Source organism: Sorex araneus, chromosome 7 (assembly GCF_027595985.1).
Source record: "Sorex araneus isolate mSorAra2 chromosome 7, mSorAra2.pri, whole genome shotgun sequence".
Lineage (NCBI taxonomy): Eukaryota > Metazoa > Chordata > Mammalia > Eulipotyphla > Soricidae > Sorex > Sorex araneus.
In genome coordinates, this window is record NC_073308.1 from 36,188,784 (window position 1) to 36,209,864 (window position 21,081).

The 21,081-nt window shown below is 47.0% G+C and overlaps 1 protein-coding gene across 2 annotated transcripts; it reads left to right on the plus strand.

The window, feature by feature from the left end:
- Nucleotides 1-900: 900 nt before the first annotated feature.
- TMEM183A (transmembrane protein 183A) lies at nucleotides 901-21,054 on the plus strand. Of its 2 annotated transcripts, none has more exons than XM_004610038.2 (8): nucleotides 901-1,112; nucleotides 1,292-1,381; nucleotides 2,539-2,706; nucleotides 10,421-10,577; nucleotides 11,440-11,620; nucleotides 14,698-14,778; nucleotides 16,339-16,494; nucleotides 19,033-21,054. In XM_004610038.2, the coding sequence occupies exons 1-8, from the start codon at nucleotides 1,004-1,006 to the stop codon at nucleotides 19,216-19,218; spliced, it is 1,128 nt and encodes a 375-aa protein (XP_004610095.1). In that variant the 5' UTR covers nucleotides 901-1,003; the 3' UTR covers nucleotides 19,219-21,054. The 2 variants fall into 2 exon arrangements, with proteins under 2 accessions (XP_004610095.1, XP_004610094.1); XM_004610037.2 differs by having other exon boundaries at nucleotides 905-1,112; nucleotides 10,418-10,577.
- The last annotated feature ends 27 nt before the right edge of the window (nucleotides 21,055-21,081 follow it).

Here is a 21,081-nt window from a genome sequence, read left to right on the forward strand (position 1 = left end):
TTAGGGGGTGACTCCTGACGGTGCCTGGGGGACCTTCTGGGGTGCCGTGGATTGAAGCCAGGTCAGCAGCTTGCAAGGTGATCACTATCTCTCCTTGTCCCCAATTAAATTAGATTCACTGACAATTATATTCAGCTTCAATTATTTGAGCTCTTAGCATGACCTCTAATAACTGTTGCACAGTATCAGTAAAATTGTTGCCCTTTGAAGATCGTGATCCCCAAGGCAATTCGACTGAAAACAAATCTCTCTGTAGTCGTCCTAGGGGGCACTCCAATTGGTCGATCCTGCGGGTCGGAGGCTTGGTCGCTAGACACAGAGGCCAGAGGGAGCTGCAAACAAATCAGAAGGGCAGACGAGCCCGGGACACCAGACAAGGTCCCGCTCCCTGACCTGGGGACAGCGCTGTGACCTTCAGCGGTTCTCTTTTGCAATACAAACAAAGCCAGTATTCGCTCCGCCTCGTTTGGAGGACGGCGGCGGGTCGAAGGCAGTTTTAAGACCCCTTCCCCCACGTGCAGACGTCAGACACGGACGTGGCTTTGGCCCAAGAAGTTCTGGCGAAGCTCAGCACCGAGCCGGAACCGCAGGCTCCGCGGCGACGTGGCTCCAGAGGGTTGGCGCACGAAGGCGACACGGAACGAGCGCGTGTCCGAACCGACTCCAGACTGCACGGCGGCGGGAAGGCTCGGGTCAGCGGGCCGTGCACTCGACTTGGACCCACTCGGACGCGGGCTCCGGGTCGGAGACTCCCGGAGGGGGTCGGCGAGGACGTACACAAACGCCTCAGGACGGCGGCCCGCGGGCGCCGGGTGATGACGTGCCGCCCCGGCTCGCGGGCGCCGGGTGATGGCGTGACGCCCAGGCTCGGCGCTGATTGGCTCCCGCGACCCGGAGTTCGGGGCGCCAGTCCTCGCGAGAGCCGCGGCCTCCCGAGCGGGATGGCCGCCGAGCCGGGCGGAGCTGGCCCGCCGCTCCCCGGGCCGGAGCTCCGGCCCCAGACATGGCCCGGGGTCCCGGCCCGCTAGGCCGGCCTCGCCCCGACACGGTCGCCATGCCCAAGAGAGGGAAGCGGCTTAAGTTCCGGGCCCACGACGCCTGCTCGGGGCGAGGTGGGCTCGGGGGCGTTGGGAGCGGGGGGCTGGCGGAGGGCAGGGGCTGGACAGCGCCGGGGCCGGGGGCGGGCGGGCGGGCGGGGGCCGGCCCGGCCGGGCGAGGGCGAGGGCCGCCTGCTCGGAGGGCTGCTGCGCCGAAGGGGCCTTTTCAAGTGCCCTGCGGTTGTTTGCTTTAGTGACCGTGGCGGATTATGCCAACTCGGATCCCGCCGTCGTGAGGTCCGGACGGATCAAGAAAGCGGTGGCCAATGCGGTCCAGCAGGAAGGTAGGCTTGCGACGGGCACGGCGCGGGGCCGGGGCCAGCGCCAGCGCGGCTCGGCTCGGCTCGGCCAGGGCCGCGCTCCCGGGCCGCTGCCGCCGTGTTTTCCTTGGCAGCCCGTGGGGTTCTTACGCCCTCCCCTGGGCTGGTTCCGCGAATTTCGGAGGGAGCGGAGGGAGCGGCAGGATGAACCCGGGGTCCGAGCAGGTTTCTGTCCTGTCGCAGAAAAGATTTTTGTGTCTTTCTTTGCATCACAAAGAAAGTAGGCGGTGGAAGGGGGCCGTGGGAAGAAGCTGGGCGCAGTCCCCTGTTTCTAGCGCTCGCTTCTTGGTTCTCGACAAAGTCCCCTTTAGTTCATACGTATTCCCCGCTTATGAACTACTTGGCCCTTTGCTTCCTGGGCTTCCCCGGGCTTCTCTTTCAGCCTTTTTTACTCAAAGGCTCTTGAGACTTGGGTATTGGTGATGCCCAATGCCTTCAGCCCAGGTCAAATTGCATTCAGTTTCTCTCAAACACGGCTCTGCAGAAGTACTACAGACGCAATCGTATTTTTGTTTGCTTTTATCCCGCGGGTTTTTGAGTGGCAGAATAATGTACTCCTTTAACTTCAGGTCCTCTTGACCTTTTCATAGGGGCCCTTTCTACAGCTTTGGAGTCACTTTGTCCAGTGCTTTTTAATTTCTTATATCTGGCAAAGGCAGACACGTCTTTTCTTTGAGATTCTCAGCGTTAACAGACTGTCAGTCTCTGCTTGCTCCGTTTTTCCTCATTTTGACTAAATCCTTTCTTTTAACAATTTTTTTTTCCTTTTTGGGTCTAACCCAGCGATGCTCAGGGGTTACTCCTGGCTCTGCACTCAGGAATTACTCCTGTCAGTGCTTGGGGGAACATATGCGATTCCAGGGATGGAGCTTGGGTTGGCCACATGCAAGCAAACACCCTACTCCCTGTACTATCGCCCCAACTCCTTTTAAACATTTAAAAAATTTAATTTTATTTTTACAAAGTTGTTTACAATATTTAATTACATTTCATATTTGAACCCCAATCCCACCACCATTACAACCTTTCCACCATCATATTTCTGATGTTTCCATCAAAACCCTTTATTTCTTGATGGGCTCCTGCCATCTCATTCTCCCCTTATTTATTGTTTTTCCTAGTAAAATCCCTTTGTGGCTTGGAAGCCTCCCAGGTTCCCTCTGTGGAATCTCTTTCTGGGGCTGGTGAGCCCTGTGACATCCTTGACAGCAGTGACGAGATGGAAGGCCAGGAGGACAGCCTCCGGGAGAGGACCGTCTCCAGAAAAAAGAAAAGCAAGAGGCACAAAGGTACCGGGTCTGCTCCGTGGAATGGTTCTTTCTGACCAGGGATAGCTTGGAGCTCTCATAGTCTCATAGTGGTACTGAAAGGGACCACTGGAAAGAGCCAGAGTTTGGATCTTAGAGGGACAGGGTTTCATATGTTAGTTTTATCCTTGTTGCCTAAATTTGAGAGGAAGACTTGTTAGAGTCAGTAGGTTTCTGGAGTTGGAACCTCGATGCTGATAGCCAGTCGTTGCAAACATGTCATAATCAGGTAGAAACCCTGCACGCAGTGTGAAAGCAAAAAGGTTTTCCATCTCAGATTTCTGAATGTGCTTTCCCGAAGTACGAAATAGAGCCAGTTTCATTTCAGCTACAGTGATTAATTTTTTTTTTTTTTTTTTTGCTTTTTTGGGTCACACCTGGCGATGCACAGGGGTTACTCCTGGCTCTGCACTCAGGAATTACCCCTGGCCGTGCTCAGGGGACCATATGGGATGCTGGGATTTGAACCCGGGTCGGCCGCGTGCAAGGCAAATGCCCTACCCGCTGTGCTATCTCTCCAGCCCAACAGTGATTAATTTTTCATTGTGGGGTTTGAAGTGCTCCACAGTGATTAGTGTCTTCTTTATGTCTAATGGAAAATAGAAAAATATGTGGTACATCTTGGTGGTGAGAAAAACTTAACACATTTGGAGGCCAGAACCATATAGTACAGTTGGTGGGCGCTTGTCTTGCATGCTGTCAAGGTGTGTTTGATCCCCAGTACTCCATATGGTCCCCAGCACACCAGGAGTGATCCGTAAGGGCAGAGCCAGGAGTCAGCCTTGAGCAGTGCTAGGTGCTCAAGGCTTACTTACCAAAAACACAGAGAGAAACAGAGTTACACATATGAAGCAAAGAAGATTAGACTAACAGTATACAGTGTGCCAAACCATCATTCAGGGTTTGCTCTGAATGAATCAGACACTCTTGGGATAGAGCTCAGAATTGCTATTTCTGAAGTTGATGATCCACTAGAGTTAGTGGAAAGCCATGTTATGTACAATAAAAGTAAATGTGTGTGATTTTGATCTTAGATCTAGTAGAACTTTTTTTGAGGAGTACAAGTAGGGGAGAGAGCTCAATTGTCATCACTCTGCCAACCATGTATTGTCCCTAACTCCCATAATACAAAGCATGAATTCCAGCCCTACTAGTTATCTTTCTGGTCCTCTACCTAAACTTTTGTCTCTACTTGTGATTCAGATACTATGTATTTATTTGTTCAACTAGTGACATAATTGATTAAGGAACTGGTGTCATGTTGCAATTACAAACCAAATACTAACACTTTGCCAGAAACCCCAAACTAATAATGACTTTGCTTATGCTGCTTTGTCCTTAGTTTCTCTTTTAAAATTCCAAGTCATCATCATCATCCTGTTTATCTTGATATGCTTTTTTGATATTGGATGTATTCCACAGAATTACTTAAGATGAAAGTCACTCCTTTAAAGTGCAATCCAGAGATTTTAGTATCCTCACAGGGTTAACAAGAGTTGGGTAGCCATCACCATGATCTAAATTTGGAAAATTTCTGTCACCCAGAAAGAAATCTTAGATCTGTTACCATCATTCCTCATTTGCTCTGAGTACCACCCCTCCTCACCTCCAAACAAAACCAATTCAAATTTTTGCCTATTTGAAATATTCATATAGATGGAATTATATAGACTGTGGCCTTTGTTTCTGGCTTCTTTCATTTAGCATAAGTTAAATATATTCCACAAGGTTTCAAGACTCAGTATTGTAGCATAAATCAGTACTTCGCTCCTATTTGTTTTTATTTAGCTATTAAGAATAATGCTGCTGGCTACTATGGTTATAACATTCATGGACTTCTTTTTGTGTGGGTTTATATTTTTTTGTTGGGTAGAAGTGAAATTGCTGTATCACATGGTGATTTTCTATTTTTTATTTAAAGTCACCCTGATTACAAAGTTTCCGTGGTTGGGTTTCAGGAAAACAATGTTTCAACACTAATTCCTTTACCCAGTGTCTACTTCCCTACACCTGTTTTGGTGTCCCCCTTCACTCTCCTCTCCCCCCTCCCCCCACACACAGTGGTTTTCTTTTGACACGGTTGCAATTCGGGTTTCATAATAACACTTTCTTACTTTTCAGCCCCCTCTCTTCCTCTCTGGTGACAGCTTCCCACAATTATTGTAGGGTTCTTTCCTGTCCTGTCCCTGCCAAGTGGCATGCTTCCTACTGAAAACTAGTTCTCATGTTGTTTCTGTTACCTTTGGGCATTGTTATTCCACTGTTAGATTTACTCCTAGTCTGCATATGAGAGATCATATGTGTCAGTCTATCTCCCTCTAACTTGACTCAGCTTAATAGCCTCCAGATCTTCCCTATAGCAGGAAATTGCATGCTTTTATTTTTTCTTATGGCCGAGTGAGTAATACGCTGTTGTGTATATGGACCATAGTTTTTTTTTATCCAGTCATCTATCCTTTTGGGCACTTGGGTTGTTTCCAGATTTTGGCTATGATAAGTAGTGCGGCAAGGAATATGGGAGTCCAAATATCTTTTCTCCATAGTGTTTTTGAGTCCCTGAGGTAGCTGCCAAGAATCAAAGTTGCTGGGTCAAATGGGAGCTCAGCTCCTGGATTTTTGAAGAATGTCTATATTGTTTTCCAGAAAGGCTGCACTAGTGAGCATTCCCACCAGCAGTGAGCCCTCCCTGGCATCCCGCAATCCTTGCCAATACTGGCTGTTAATTTTGATGAGTGCTGCTAGTCTCTGGTGTGAGGTGATGCCTCATTGTTGTTTTGCTTTGCATTCCCCTGGTGATGAATGATATAAAGCATTTTTTTTTTCATGGCACAATTTTGTTTTATTACTGAATTGTATACAGAGCGTAAAAAATCAGAAACTTAGAGACAACACTTAGAATGAATTCAAGCATATTTGAGTCATTTTTTTTGGGGGGGGGGTCACAGCCAGCGATACTCGGGTTACTCCTGGCTTTGCACTCAGGAATTACTCCTGGCGGTACTTGGGGGACCATATGGGATGCCGGGGATCGAACCCGGGTCGGCCTCGTGCAAGGCAAACGCCCTACCCGCTGTGCTATCGCTCCGGCCCCATTTTTTTTTTTTTCAATGATAGATATCCTTTGGGGGCCGAAGATAGCGAAATACTGTTGTAGAGCTCTCTTTTTTCTTCATGTGCCTTTTGGTCATTTGTATGTATCTGAGGAACTTTCTGTTCATCTCCACATTTTTTGATGGGGTTGGATTTTTTTGAGGGGATGGGGCATAGTTCTGTCAGTTTTTATATATCTTTGATATTAAAGATATATACCCCTTGATCACTGTCACTGTCATCCCATTGCTCATCGATTTGTTCGAGCGGGCACCAGTAACGTCTCTCATTGAGAGACTTATTGTTAGTGTTTTTGGCATATCCAATACGCACGGGTAGCTTGCCAGGCTCTGCCGCACGGGCTCCATACTCTCGGTAGCTTGCCGGGCTCTCGGAGAGGGGTGGAGGAATCTAACTTGGGTCAGCCGCGTGAAAGGCGAATGCCCAACCGCTGTGCTATCGCTCCAGCCTCACCCCTTGATGTTTTTGTTTATTTGTTTCTGGGTCATACCCAGCAGTGCGAAGGGGTTATGCCTAGCTCTGCACACAGGAATTACTCCAGTGGTGCTCAGGGGACCATATGGGATGCTGGCGATCCGACCTGAGCCGGCCATGTACAAGACAAGCACCCTCCCTGCTGTCCTGTCTTTCCGGCCCCAGACAGTAAACCTTTTATCAGATAACTGATGGGCAGATAGTCTTTCTCAGTCTGAATAGTGTCTATGTATTTTGGTCTCTTCCTTGCAGAGCAGAAATTTCTTAATTTATGTGGTCTCCTTTGTTTATCTTTGATTCTATTTACTTGTCCAGTGGTGTTGGCTCCTTAAAGGTGCCACTAGCTTCAGTGTCTTTGTTTATGTTTTTGAGTCACACTGGTGGTGCTCAAGGCATACTCCTGGCTCTGTGGTCAGGATTATTCTTGTTAGTGCTTGAGGAAACATACGAGGTGCTCAGGAATTGAACCTGGGTTGGCCCCATGCAAGGCAAATGTCCTACCTGCTGTACTACCCCTCGGACCCTTGAACATTTTTTTTCTGTGCTTATTTGCCATTTTTGTGTCTTCCTTAGAGAAATGTTCATTTAAATTTTTACCTTGTTTCAAAATTGGGTGTTTTATCTTTTTTATGACTAACTTAAGAATCTTTTTTATATTTAAGATAGTAGTCTCTTATCAGAGATAATGATTTATGGCTTACATTTTGTCAGCTAAAATTCATCTTTCTTTTGCCCTACTTTTACTTACTTTACTTGGACTTAGGTTTTTCCCCACCTTTAAGCATTCAGTTTTTTTTTCTGCTTTTTGGGTCACAGGGGTTACTCCTGGCTCTGCACTCAGGAATTATTCCTGGCAGTGCTCAGGGGACCATATGGGATGCTGGGAATCGAACCCGGGTCGGCCATGTGCAAGGCAAACGCCCTACCCGTTGTGCTATTGCTCCAGCCCCCTTTAAGCATTCTTTTAATGAGATATAAAAAGAAAAGAGAATATATTTTATGTAGCTGCACATACACATAATTATTTTAAGTACCCTATCATTATCTCTGTAAATATTTTGGTAGTAATTTTCAGAAGATACTCTTTAAGAGAAAAACCATGATCACGTTTTATAAAGTTAACAGTCCCTTTTGAAATACTATTAAAAATAATTGTGGGCCAATAATACAGTGATTAAGGTACTTGCCTTGTATGCAGCCAATCTGCTTTTGAACCCTGGCATCCCATATGGTCCCTCAAGCACAACCACGAGTGTTTTCTGAGTGCAGAGTAGGAGGTCTGAAGGATCATTTGTGAGGTCTTAAGTGGGACAGGTAATACTGTCACAGTGTCTTTGGCTATTGACTAGGACCACTGTCCACACTGGTTGCCGACCAAGGGGGAAGGGAGAAGGGAGAAATGCGTGTAGGCAGTTACTGAGCACGGAAAGGACACTGACTCCTGGTTTTCTGTTTGCTTGGCTCTTTGTAGTTTCCTCACTGGGGTGGCGTAAGTGATTAAACCGAAGGAAATGTTTGAATAGAGACAGCAGGGTAAACCGAGGGCGGAATAGATGTGCAGAGTTGCAGTCAGAGTCTGGAAGCCTGGCTTCTCTGTTAACCTTCACTAGTGACAGTTCTGTTTTCTTAGTGAAATGGACACAGTATTTTCATTTCGTTCAACAAAGATTAGGGTTGAAGTGGGTACTACATGCAAAGGTGTGTTGTTTACTTGCCCTCGGTAGTCTCGATGACCTGGGTTAGCAGCCCTTTAGCCTGGTTCTGGTGTGCCAGAGGTCACATACTGCTGTGGTGCCAGGGATCCTGAGTACCTTCAGCCGCTTGCCCACAAGGCTGGCACTCCTTCTGAGCCAGATCCTGGCAGAGGTGCTTTGAAATCTTCAAAGTCTTGTGTACATAGCTAGCAAAGCCCTGTTCACTGGCCCACAGGAAGCAGATGTGCCTGGTGGCTGGAGTGAGCAGGAAATGATAAGCTTGAGAGGTTCTCTTAGATCTGTTGAGAATCTACCCCCCTTCTTCTTCCTCCTCCTGTGTAACACCCCCCTCCCCTGCTTTCTTTCTTCTCCTCCTCCTCCTCCTCGGCCTCCTCCTGCACCTCCTCCTGCTCCTGCTCCTCCTCCTCCTCCTGCTCCTCCTCCTCCTCCACCTCCTTTTGGCACCTTCTCCTCCTCCTCTTCCTCTTTCTCCTCCTCCTCCTCCAACTCCTTCGCCTCCACCTCCTCCTCCTCTGCCTCTTCTTCCTCCTCCTCCTTCTCCTACTCCCCTTCCTCCCTCTGCTCCCCACATCTGCCACCTTGACAGGCACATTTCTTTTTTTTTTTTTTTTTTTTTTTGCTTTTTGGGTCACACCCAGCGATGCTCAGGGGTTACTCCTGGCTTTGCACTCAGGAATTACTCCTGGCGGTGCTTGGGGGACCATATGGGATGCCGGGGATCGAACCCGGGTCGGCGGCGTGCAAGGCAAACGCCCTACCCGCTGTGCTATCGCTCCGGCCCAACAGGCACATTTCTTTATTTTAATTTTTAAAAATTGTATAAAGTAGTTCACACTATTTGATTACATTTAATATTCAAGCACCAATCCCACAACCATTACACTTTCCCACCACCATATTTTGGATGTTTCCATCCTGAACTCCACCCCCTGCCCTAAAGCAGAGCTGAAATAATATATTTTGTATTGTTTGTTATGAAAAAACACTGAAAATGCTACAAAAATGTTTCCTTAGAGGAAAGAGTGAAGATTGTTGTATTTCACCCAGGGGCCGTTAAGCCCATTAATAACCAGATATCATTGGGCTGCACTAGCATGCGACAGGGACAAATGGCGACGTTACTGGCACCCGCTCGAGCAAATCGAAGATCACCGGGATGACAAGTGATACAAGTGAAGTGAATAAGAGATCACTAACATGTTAAAGGTTGAGCCCTGTGTGCTTATATATTTATATCTGTAAAAAAATATTTCCCTTTAAGGGGCTGGAGCGATAGCACAGTGGGTAGGGCGTTTGCCTTGCACGCGGCCGACCCGGATTCGATTCCCAGCATCCCATATGGTCCCCTGAGCACCGCCAGGGGTAATTCCTGAGTGCAGAGCCAGGAGTGACCCCTGTGCATCGCCGGGTGTGACCCAAAAAGCAAAAAAAAAAAAAATTTCCCTCTAAGATTGGTTGCCTCCTACTTTGAACCCCATCAAATGTGGTGCGGCACTCTTGGAGAATGGGTGGTATGTAGTATAAAGTGTCCAGGAATAGGATTACTTGTGGGTAGGCTTGGCTGAGGGTGTGGAGAGAGGCCGTGAGCATGGACGGCGGTTGAGTTCCGGAGGGTTTTGGCAGCTGGAGCTGGGTCCCTTGGGGCAAGGAAGGGGTCTCACCCGCCCCCCTCTGAGATGCCCCGAATGAAACAGGACAGGCACGTTTCAAAGTTCTGTGGTTGTAGTTTGGATCTCATGTTTCCGGTGTTTGTTGAGTCTGTGCCATGGCTGTAGAACTATCACTGGTAGCAGAGACATCCTGAGGTATCCTGAGGCCCCGACCTGTCTCTGTTACATCCCTTTCTCCTTTTGCTTCTCTCCTTGATTTCTTTCCTTTATCCTCCTCTCTGTATTTTGGGGTCAAGGGTGATCTAGGCATCCTCCCTTTAGTTCAGTTCATTTCCTCATCCAGTATTCTGATCCACAGATAAGTGAGATCATCTTTATTTCATGCACCATGGTACCTTCCAGTTCTAACCAGCAAATTGCATGATTTCATTGTTCCTTGCAGCTGCATAGTATTCCGTTGTGTATATGTGCTACATCTTTGTAATCCATCTGTTGTTGGACACCTAGGATAAATCCATATCTTAGCTATTGTAATAAGTGCTGTGATAAATAATGGTGTGCATATGTCCTTTTGAATGAGTGTTTTTATGTCCTTGGGATAGATGCTCAACAGTGGAATTGCTGGTCATATAGCAACTGAGTTCTAAGTTCACTGAGAACTCTCCATACTGTACAACCACTTTCTTAACTGTGCAAACCTTAGTAGAATTGAAACGACGGTCTGGGGGACTCTATACGCGTTTATTAGAAGGTTAAAGGTCACAATTCTCTCTTCTGTTTCAGAAGACCTGGATGGGGCTGGAGGAGAAGAGTATCCTATGGATATTTGGCTATTGCTGGCCTCCTACATCCGTCCTGAGGACATTGTGAATTTTTCCCTGATCTGTAAGAATGCCTGGACTGTCACCTGCACTGCTGCCTTTTGGACCAGGTTGTACCGAAGGTGCGACCGCAGAGCACTCTGCAATCTGGGTAGCTGATTGCATTGCTGTTTGCCACCTGCAGCTCCTGCCCCGGGATGGTGACCTCTGTGCACTCCCTCCGCTCCATGCCGGGCATGCACGAGCCTAGCTGGGGACTCCCTGAGCCCCCGTCTAATTTAAAATCGAAGTTACTGGTTCACCCAGGTAAATGTCTTTTGTCTGGTGTCTACTTTGAGCACCAAACCTTGCTTCAGGCCTCAAAAAGACATCTTTGATTTTTCTTCAGAGGTTTGTGTTAAGCAAATATTAAAAGTCTGCAGCTACCTTCTTACCTTCCCAGCTGGATTAGTTTCATCGATGTTCAGTCACCTTTTGGTATACAGGCTTTTGCATTTATGCTCCCTGTGCATCACTGTGGTGGTGAGGGGAGAGGGTATCCTTGTAAGTGAGGAGTTGATCTAGAGCCTGGGTGCAGTGAGGGAGACTTTGACGCTGGCAGCAGGCGGCCAGGACATGCTGAGATGTGTGGCAGGTGAAGCTGGCGACTGCCCTTCTGCAAGTTCTCTGGGCAGCTGAGGCATTTATAGTGGTGTCAGTCCAGACATGGCCTGTTGTAGAGGGAGTTAGTAGGAATTGAAGTTTCAGAGCTAGAGCACGCAGGATCAGCAGGAATATGTGAATGAGGGTGTGCATAGCCAGGCATCAGACTTAGCCGAGAAATGGAGGAGATGGTGACTTGGGCTTGGGAGAGCATGGAGGACACGCTGATGTCCAGCCAGTGGGAGCCCAGGAAGGTGCCTGCAGAGAACTGGCCTCCGTGAGGCTGCTGGTGAGTGGGACAGCCCCGTCCCATATTGGTGGGAGTAATGTGTCCTGTTGCAGGCACTACACGCTGGACGCCTCTCTGCCTTTACGCCTGCGACCAGAGTCGATGGAGAAGCTGCGCTGTCTCCGGGCCTGTGTCATCCGATCTCTGTACCACATGTATGAGCCATTTGCTGCTCGGATCTCCAAGAATCCAGCCATTCCAGAAAGTACTCCCAGCACACTAAAGAATTCCAAAGTAAGTGAGAAATGGAGTTGGGAGTGAACTAATGGACTCGTGTGATGGGCCTCTTGCCCTGGCTTGGTGCCAACTTCCTTGCTGGGGAGGGCTGAGTCCCAGGTTACTAGGAGACTAATGGAAAACTTGGAGGGGTCCGGCTCTCACTTCTACCAAGGCATTCCTGCTATGCCAGCTGGCTTATGTGTCACCTTTACCGTAATGCCTTCTTGTGTCTGTAGCATATTCTTTATACTCTTTAACTTACTTTCATGCATTGTACACCTTGGGCCATTTTAGATGGTTTTTATGGGCTTGGGATGAGAAAAGCACATAACTCAGATGACAGCTAATAATTCCTAAAAGGTACTTTAGGATGCAGAATTTCAGAACAAACAATTCAGAATTTTCTCCTTTTTTAAAAAAATTGTTTCTGGGTCACATCCGGCAGTGCTCAGGGCTTTCTCCTAGCTCTTTTCTCAGGGATCACTCCTGGTGGGCTTCAGGAACCATATGGGATCTCGGGGATCAAACCCAGGTTGGCAGAGTGCAAGGCAGGTGCCTGACCTGCTATACTATCACTTTGGCCCCAGGAGTTTTCTCATCTTAAGATGATTTTCTCTTTAAGATAAGAGAGGCCAGAGAAATAGTATAGCAGATAGGGTGTTTGCTTGCACACAGTTGACCTAGGTTTGATCCTTGGCACTCTGTATCACACCCTGAGTCCATGAGGGATGATCAAAGAGCCAGGAGTAAGCCCGGAGCTTTGCTGTGTGTGACCCCAAAACAAAACAAAACAAAGTTGATGAACTTCCTTAAAAGATCAGGGTGTGGACTTGATTCTTTTCACACCCCCTAAGTGTCAGCAGTTGCCAGGTTCTCAGGAGGTCATCACAGAGACCATTGCCATTCACAGACCTTAGTGTTCTAGAACCTTCCTGTGTTCTAGACTCTCCTATCAGTATTTCCAGAAAGAGAAACTGTCTCAGGGATGGCTGAGACTTGCTGTAGACATGTTATTGGCTCTCTTGAGTGAAGTTCTCAGTCTGTGGTGCATACTCCTTTGCTCTCGCATAATGAAATGTTTGGTAAATGCACCTTTGCCAAGCGAGGCTACTAATGCTTATGTGATCCCATCAGCCACCCCCCACCCCCCCACACACACACATACACACATGATGGTGGTGCTCAGCACTCACTCCTGGCTCTGGTGGACTCGGGACCATTTGGGGTTCCAGGGATCAAACCCGGGTTGGCCACATGCAAAACAAACACCCTACCCCGCTGCTGTACTATCTCTGGCCCCACATGTGTTTTTTTTTTTTTTTTTTTTGGTTTTTGGGTCATACCCGGCGATGCACAGGGGTTACTCCTGGCTCTTGCACTCAGGAATTACTCCTGGCGGTGCTCGGGGGACCATATGGGATGCTGGGAATCGAACCTGGGTCTGCCGCGTGCAAGGCAAACACCCTACCCGCTGTGCTATCACTCCAGCCCCGTGTTTTTTTTTTAAGGTGGTTGATGGCTCAGCCTTTTTTCTCATTTGCCTGATAACCAGTGTCTACATTTTATATCTTTTTCATTTGTGAGAAATTTTACCTAAAATCTGGTATGTTGCAGTTTCTCCTCTATTAATTGTTTTTGTTCTTTGGGTGTTAGACCGTGATTCTTTCCCCTAGTTTAGCAGGATGATACCCCGCCTACTATATACCGATGAACTGGGTCCCGTTGATTCCAAGGTTATGGAGGTTCTGCCCGGGACGGCTCCTGGGTGGGCAGGGCCATTGGCTGAGCTCAGCTTATTCCCTGCTCGCTGGTGGACTTAGGCAGGCATAGAATGTTGGCTGAGTAGAATTTCACCCAGCAGCTGCCTCTGCCTGTAATGTGAGAGGAGAGCAGATTGTTTCACAGCTTCAGTTTCCCTCCCCCAGAAACATTTGGTGGCGGCAGACTAACTGGTGCAGTGGCAAGTGCCCGGCAGCCAACTGTGCTGCGTGTGACTCAGTTGCTGGGAGCAGAGCAGCACTGGGCAAACTCCTCATGCTTGACACATCCTAGCGGCTCCAGTGCACAATGCAAGTGCTACTGCCTAAGTCTCAAATACTGTGTCTTCATATCCTTATCACTGAATACTAATTTTTTTAAGAGTGGACTCTGAAAAACCAAGGTGGTGATAACTAAGGTCTTAATCCACAGAGATATCTCAGGCTCTGGCTGCTGCTTTTGTGCCTTGTGAGAGATCTTCTGCAGAGGCTCCGGGACCTGCAGTGGCAGGTGCCCCGTGCATGGCCATGCCACCTGTTTAACCACAGTCGCATGGCATTTAGGGAGTTGCCAGCATGCCTGAAGGAAGTTGTCCCGTGTTCCTGGACTCCAGCTTTTCGTATTTGATTCTCCCTCTCTCTCTTTTCAGTAGCATAGCTTGTGTGGGACACTGGAGCCGTTGTGATGGCAGCAGAAGTGTTTGCCCCTTAAAGCCAAGCCCATTATTTTTGATGGAACAGCAGGACGTACAGGGCATGTGTGAAGGGCAGGACAGCTGGCACGGCGGACGACCCACCCCTTATTCCCTGGGAGGTACTTAACTTCTTGTGCTTAACCCTAGCTGTAGCCTGATGTTCGTTGAGGGGCTCACTCTTAAGACTGAACTCGGCCTGCCTCTAGTTTCCACACCGGCCGTCTGCTCCCAGAGGCCCTGCCCGGCCTGCTCGGAGGACAGGCTTGCTGCGGCCACTGCCTGTCTCACGGCTGCTGGCTGGCGGGAGGCGTGGCCTGCTGAGTTGGAGGCTGCCCGCTCTCCAGAGACTGTTTTTGTCCTTTAAGATGAGAACCATAGGGGCTGGGTTCGGCAGCCTCTTAGGCTGACTCACAGTGTCCCCTTTCCTTTGTGGTAGCCCTGGGCTCGTCGCTTTCCCTGTCCCAACAGCATCAAATTGGGGGGTTCCTAACGGTGCCAAAGTTCTCACTCGGCATCAGGGCTGTGCTGACCTCAGAGGTGCTCACGCACAAAGGCTTTTGCTCATTATTTTTTTCACTTATTTGGGTTATTTTTCTGTCTTTGAGTTCTATTATATTTTGGCTTGTTGTTTTTTTTACAGTGCTTGCTTTTCTGGTGCAGAAAGATTGTTGGGAGTAGACAGGAACCAATGTGGGAATTCAACTTCAAGTTCAAAAAACAGGTTTGTGGTCAGATTTTTTGATTTTCTGGTACTGTCGTTTTCTAGTAAGTGTCACTAGGTATAAAAGTCATGTAATACACAGAGGTTTTTTTTTTTTTATGGTAATGCCATAAAAAGAAAAGAAAGGTGCTAAAAGGGACTATTCTTTGTGAAGGACACACAGCATAATGCAGGTCAGATCTTGAGTGGATTCTGGGTCAGGAAACAAAAACCTATGATCAGTATTTAAAGAAGCTTGTACTATTGTTAATTTTCTTAGGTGATGTGCCCATAACATGTTCAATATGCCCAAAACAGTAACAAGTCTCACAATGGAGTCGTTACTGGTGCCCGCTCGAGCAAATCCGTGAGCAATGGGACGACAGTGACAGTGAATGTGATGATAATGACACTGTGGTTATGTGAAAGTGTCCTTAGTCATGCTGAATAAGGATGCTGTGTCACTGTTACTTTCAGAATATTTTGTGTCCCCCAAATACAGTGTGTATATGATTTTCACATTTTTCTTTATATATAAGATGAGAAGCGGGGGCAGAGAGAGCAGAGGTGGCAGAATACTCAGTGGGTGAGTGGTATGTAGTCATGACATGATGTCACTAACTTTTCTGTATACCTGAAGACCTTTTAGACGGAACAGGTCTTCCCTCTAAGAGAAGGTTTTTAAATTTTGTTTGAAGCACACGGTTTTTGAAAAGTGTGTTTGTAAATGGCAGTAATTTACATGGTTCCATACCCGTGGTGACCTGGGGAAACTGAAGAGACGGAGTGCCAGAAAGCTTTCTGAGGAGAGTGGGCAGTGTCTTTCCTCGGCCCTGCTTTGAGCTTGTGCTGAAGCCTGCAGGAGGGTTTGCCTGCGGCCCTGCCTTAAGCTCTGTGCTCCCTGGGGAGACGAGTGTCACACACTTGTGGTGGATAAGTTCCAGATGAGTTTGTAATGAAAGGAAATTGTTTCGTACTGATTTTTTTTGTGTGTGAAACACGGGTTTCGGAAAGAGGACCTAATTTACATAGTTAGCTTTTAATAAACCCCACAGTCAGTGATTTCATTCTGCGTTGGCAGGGAGTCCACCAATAAGACCTTTCTGGGGAGGGCACGAGGGGCAGTGTTTAACTGGGACCAGTCGCTGCAGAGGAGTGAATGCTGATTGAGCCTCTCCTCCCGGGACTGGTGACTCTTGTTTTATGGTGTCACAGGTAGATGACTTTTGCTTCCATCCGTTTTGTGAAGCAGTTGTGCTTTAGAGTTTGACACAAAGCGTTCGTCACAAATCACAAAACAGTTGTTTTAGATACTGGAGAGCCTCTGATAGAGATTTTCCATTTCTGGCTATGTGGAAGGAAACACCATTTAAATGAACCTCCATTCATCCAACTGTGTTTCCCTTGCTTTTGAAGACCAAGTGTTCCCTAACCTGTGTAGAAGCCATATGTATACGAAGAGGCAGTAGCAGAGAGATGGATCTGACCTGATTTTAGTTGAGCCTTTGGATGTTCTTTGGTAGAATCTTTTAATCAGTATTAATTCTCTTAGTCATTATATTAATTCTCAGTGTTTTTCAGTCCCCTAGATTAAAGAGCAAATGTATGGGAGGGTTGCAGCCTCCTGTTCAGTATGAAGATGTTCATACCAACCCAGACCAGGATTGCTGCCTCCTGCAGGTCACCACCCTGAATTTCATCTTTATTCCAATTGTCATGGGAATGATATTTACCCTGGTAAGTGGGGCTGAGAATGTCATCTTCAGCTAGTCCATAGACTTACTATAATTAAGGTTTGAAAGTGATTAAAAAAAAAAAACAAACAGCATCTCATAGCATTCAAAAATAACCCAACCACGAGTTTGTTAAAGGTGTGTGTGTGTGTGTGTGTGTTTTGGGAGAGGATGGGGTGAAGAGGGGGGGATGACAATATACACACCTGCCAATGTCAGGGGCTATTCCTGGCTCTGTGCTTAGTGCTTCCCTGGCAGTCTTGGGGGACCAAATGTGGTGCTGGGGTTTGCCGCATGCCAGTTAACAGTCCCTACCTCCTGTACTGGTTCTCTGGCTTCAGGGTTCAAAAGAGATTATTAAGTTAAACAGTGAAGGAAGATATGTTCAAAGAATAATTACAAAATTGCTGACAGCTTGTAAGAACAGACAGATTGTAGACAAGTGGGTTTTTAAAATATTTTTGTTTTTGTTTCTGTTTTTGCTTTTTGGGTCACTCCCAGAGATGCAAAGGGATTACTTCTGGTTCTGCACTCAGGAATTACTCCTGACAGTGTTGGGGGGACCATATGGGATGCTGGGAATCGAACCTGGGTCGGCCGTGCAAGGCAAACGTCCTACCCGCTGTACTATTGCTCCAGCCCCGACAAGTCGATTTTGTCTGAGAATGTTTAACCTATATCCCCCTTCTCTATTCTGTGAACACTGGTGTGTGAGAACCATCAGCCCATCAGCCCCTGTGAAATAGCGCTGGGGGCGGACATAGTGCACTGTGTGTCTGGTGAGGCAGATGTCTGCGTCTGCCTCCCAGACATGAGTGTTACCTTGGATTGGAGCTGGCGCTGCCTTTTCTGCAGTGTTACTGATTAGATTATGCCACGGGTTTATTTCCCAGGTTTTTAAATATTTCAACTGGGGACTGCATGGGATTTATCTTTTTTGTGTCTTACGCTTATTTCAGAGATATATAGTGAGACATCCCCCCACATTTTAAAATTTATTATTATTATTTTTGGCTTTGGGGCCATACCGGGCAATACTCAGAGGTCACTCCTTGTTCTGCATTCAGAAATTACTCCTCGTGGTGCTCTGGGAATCATATGGAATGCTGGGGTTTGCCACAGCAAGGCAGGTGCGCTACTTGCTCTACTGTTGCTTTAGTGCCCTTCCCCCAATTTAAAGTAACCTTTGGGGGGCTGGGAAATAGCTCAGAGGGCCTTGGCCCCAAGTTTTATCGTCAGCATTGCAGAGTTCCTGGGCACATGCTACTGGGCTGGCCCCTGTAGCCCCCAGCAGTGCATTGCCAGCTGTGAATATTGATCTGTCTGCCCCAGGGCCTCCTGACTATTGCCGAGCAAGCCCTCTAAAAAAAAATTAAGATAGAAATAAAATATCTTCAGGGGCCGGAAAGAGTACAACACATAGGGCAGCATTAGGCTAATGAGAGGGAGCAGGGCTGCAGAGGTAGCACAGCGGGGAGCGCACTGGCCTTGCACGTGGCTACACCACTGATGTTCCCTGAGCATCTTCAGGAATAATTCCTGAGTGTAGAGCCAGGATAATCCCTGAGCATTGCTGGGCGGCTGATCCCCTGAAGTCTTTAAATGGGAAAATAATACTGTATATAAAGAATTTACATAATATACAAGTGCACGAAGAAAATCAAAGTGACTTAAATTTTACTGCAACAGAATCTTTTTATTTGTTGTGTTTGGGTGGTGTGGGATTTAAACCTAGGACCTTATATAGAGCAAAGCAAGTGCTGTAGTACTAAGCCACATAGTTAACCTTTTGGGAGTTCTTTGAATTTTGTTTTGCCGTATTTTGTTTTGGGGGCTGTACCCAGTTGTGCTCATGGACTGGCAGTACAAGGATCGATTAAAATGTCCACTCCAACACATCCAGTGAGCACTCTCTCACTACATTGGTTTTGTTGGTGCCAGGGGTTGAGCCCAGGCTGGCATTCATGAGGAGCATATATTCTACCACATCCCCATTCTGGAAGCTTTTCTGTTCTTTCATGGATATGCCCACTCACAATTTTCTGTAATTGAAATGAGGTCATAAGTGCCTTTTATTACCGACACCTTTACCCTCCCTCTGGGGAAGCCTTAATTAACACTCTAGTTGCATGCTCAGCCATTCTATGCAAGCTAGCACATACATATTTAGATATCTTGTGGCTCATTTTACCAAAAAAAAAAAAAGTGATCAAATACTTTCTTGTTGATTTGCTCAATTCTCAGAATCCCTTTGAGCACTATTCTATTGCTAACCCAACTTTCAAAGATCGGCATTGATTTAGTCTGTGCTCATGGGCCCTAGTGTATTCAGTCGTTACAGCATAGTTTAAATATATGAAGGTAAGAGGAGTTAAAAAAAATAACTTGAATCTCATAACATTTTGCAGAGGTGTTAAGTTTTATGCTTTAGAGATTATCTCCTGGTGTGGCCAGGGTCCAGCCTGCCTGGGTGGTCTGATGTTGAGTGAGCCCTACGGAAACCAGATTTAACCTGAGCCCTGCCTTGCCTTTTCCTTCCCAGTTTACTATCAATGTGAGCACAGACATGCGGCATCACCGAGTGAGGCTGGTCTTCCAAGATTCTCCTGTTCACGGAGGCCGGAAACTGCGCAGTGAACAGGGCGTGCAAGTCATCCTGGACCCCGTGCACAGTGTCCGGCTCTTTGACTGGTGGCACCCTCAGTATCCCTTCTCCCTGAGAGCCTAGTCACCGCTTCCTGGCCCCGCGGCAGCCCTGAGCTAGGACGTGGGATTGCAGTTGGGAAGGGGGCAGCTGGATTGTCTGGCTAGTGATGCAACTGCACCTCAGGCTCCTGGGCCCCGTGAGGGGAGGAGAAAGCTGGAATCAAGAGGAAAAACAGTGATTACTTACGAGCATATTTTAATGTACAAATTTGCATTTGAAGAGAAACCTGGCCCTATTTTCTGTGGTTAAACCCCTTTTGGTGCTATTTGAGTTTGTTCTTTGTTCTTTTATCCCCGTGAAAATGGATGGCCTTGCACTAGGGAAAAATTAAACTCTTGAATTTTCCTAAAAAGGAAGTTTCAGCAATCCCCTGAAATCAGAAATTCCTTAGAGGCCTCATACTGTTGCTATGTTGCGGCCAATTTAGCTGCCCCTTAAATTCAAGTGACTATTTTCTCCCTTTACCCTCCTTCAGAAATAAAGCAGGTGACAGGGTTTTCACATCTTCCAAGACTGACTTCTGTATCTTTCCTTAAAAGGAATCTTTGGATATTTATTGCATAAATACTGCTTTGCCCAATTGACTTTTTAGGGTTTTATTTGTTTGCTTGCTTTTTGTCTTGAGACTGGTGGTGGTGGTAATTGTGCCCGTGGTACTATCCTAGGAACTTCACAGAATAGCTTTAATGTTCATAATACTGCAGGGGAGGTGATACTAGTCCTGTTTTATTGTTGAAAAAAAAAAAAATCAGTGACTCACCCAGGATATGATAGCTAGTAAGTGGCAGAACCAGGACACCAGCCCACATCTTTTTGCTATACCACAGTTAACAAAAGATCAGTCTCAGTTCTTTTGTGGTATCTAGTGGCAAAAGGGAGCAGGCAGAGAGTATATTAGATAGCAAAGTAAGAATCATTTGATTGTGGTATGTATACCTTACCCCTCTTCAGCCTCAAAGGTTTATAAGTCAATGAAAAAAATCTTCTAATTGTCTTTTAAATAAAATGCAAAAGCGAGGAAGTCATTGCAGGAAAGATAGTGTTATTCTCATTGAATTGTTAGAAAGGCATGTATTATGTAGAAGGTCATTTTAGGAAAAATGCATCCCCGTTGGAAGCCGCTTCCTGAGCTGGCAGCGCGCTGAGCCTCTGCCCTGTGGCTGCTGGGTGTCGCGTGACCTGCAGGAGCCTGGCCTCTCATCCCCCCACAGTGACCAGACACTGCTGCTCCTCACAGGGTCGCCTTCAGCTGCTTTACTCTGAGAAAGGAATCTGGGGGTGAGTGGGTGGGCTTGGTCATGTTTTCTAATACGATGACCTTCCTGTTGTCTCTCTGGTCCCACCCCACCCTCCAAATTAATCAGTGTGCTGCTTATTAGCCGATAATGCCAGGAGGTGGGCATTACGATAATATTCTTTAAACATGGAAATCTTGTGAGGGCAGCTATTATCATGAGCCAAACTGCTAAATTAGCATGTGTCTCCCCCCCCCCCCTTGCCTTCCTCTCTACCCCTTGCTATTTAAAGAATATTCCTAAGAAGCATCTGCTTAATTCTTTTGTTAACAGCAAAGTTACCCCACGCTGAGGGTGGCACCAAAGCTGTTCACAGAGAAAACAAGCCTGGGTCAGTGAAAAACAGAATTTGGGCACGTAAAGTGAAATAAACACCCCAAGGACAGAAGCACCTTCCAGATCTCTACAATCCAAAGTTGCCACATTGAGTCAGGAAGAGAGAAGCTCCAAGCCCTGTACCCCAATTTCAGGGAGTAGGAGAGAGTTGTTCTGGTGAATTGTGTGTCTTCCATTTAGGAGTTAACTTTAGAAGGAAAGTGAAATAAATTTGATTTGTAATTTGTGTTCTGACTCAACTTTCTTAGTTTTT

Excerpts from the sequence above, each read along its gene's own strand:
- TMEM183A (XM_004610037.2), top strand. The coding sequence starts at position 1,004 with ATGGCCCGGGGTCCCGGCCCGCTAGGCCGGCCTCGCCCCGACACGGTC. Across the intron at positions 1,382-2,538 it reads CAATGCGGTCCAGCAGGAAG|TAAAATCCCTTTGTGGCTTG; the intron begins GTAGGCTTGCGA and ends TGTTTTTCCTAG. Across the intron at positions 14,779-16,338 it reads ACTTCAAGTTCAAAAAACAG|TCCCCTAGATTAAAGAGCAA; the intron begins GTTTGTGGTCAG and ends AGTGTTTTTCAG.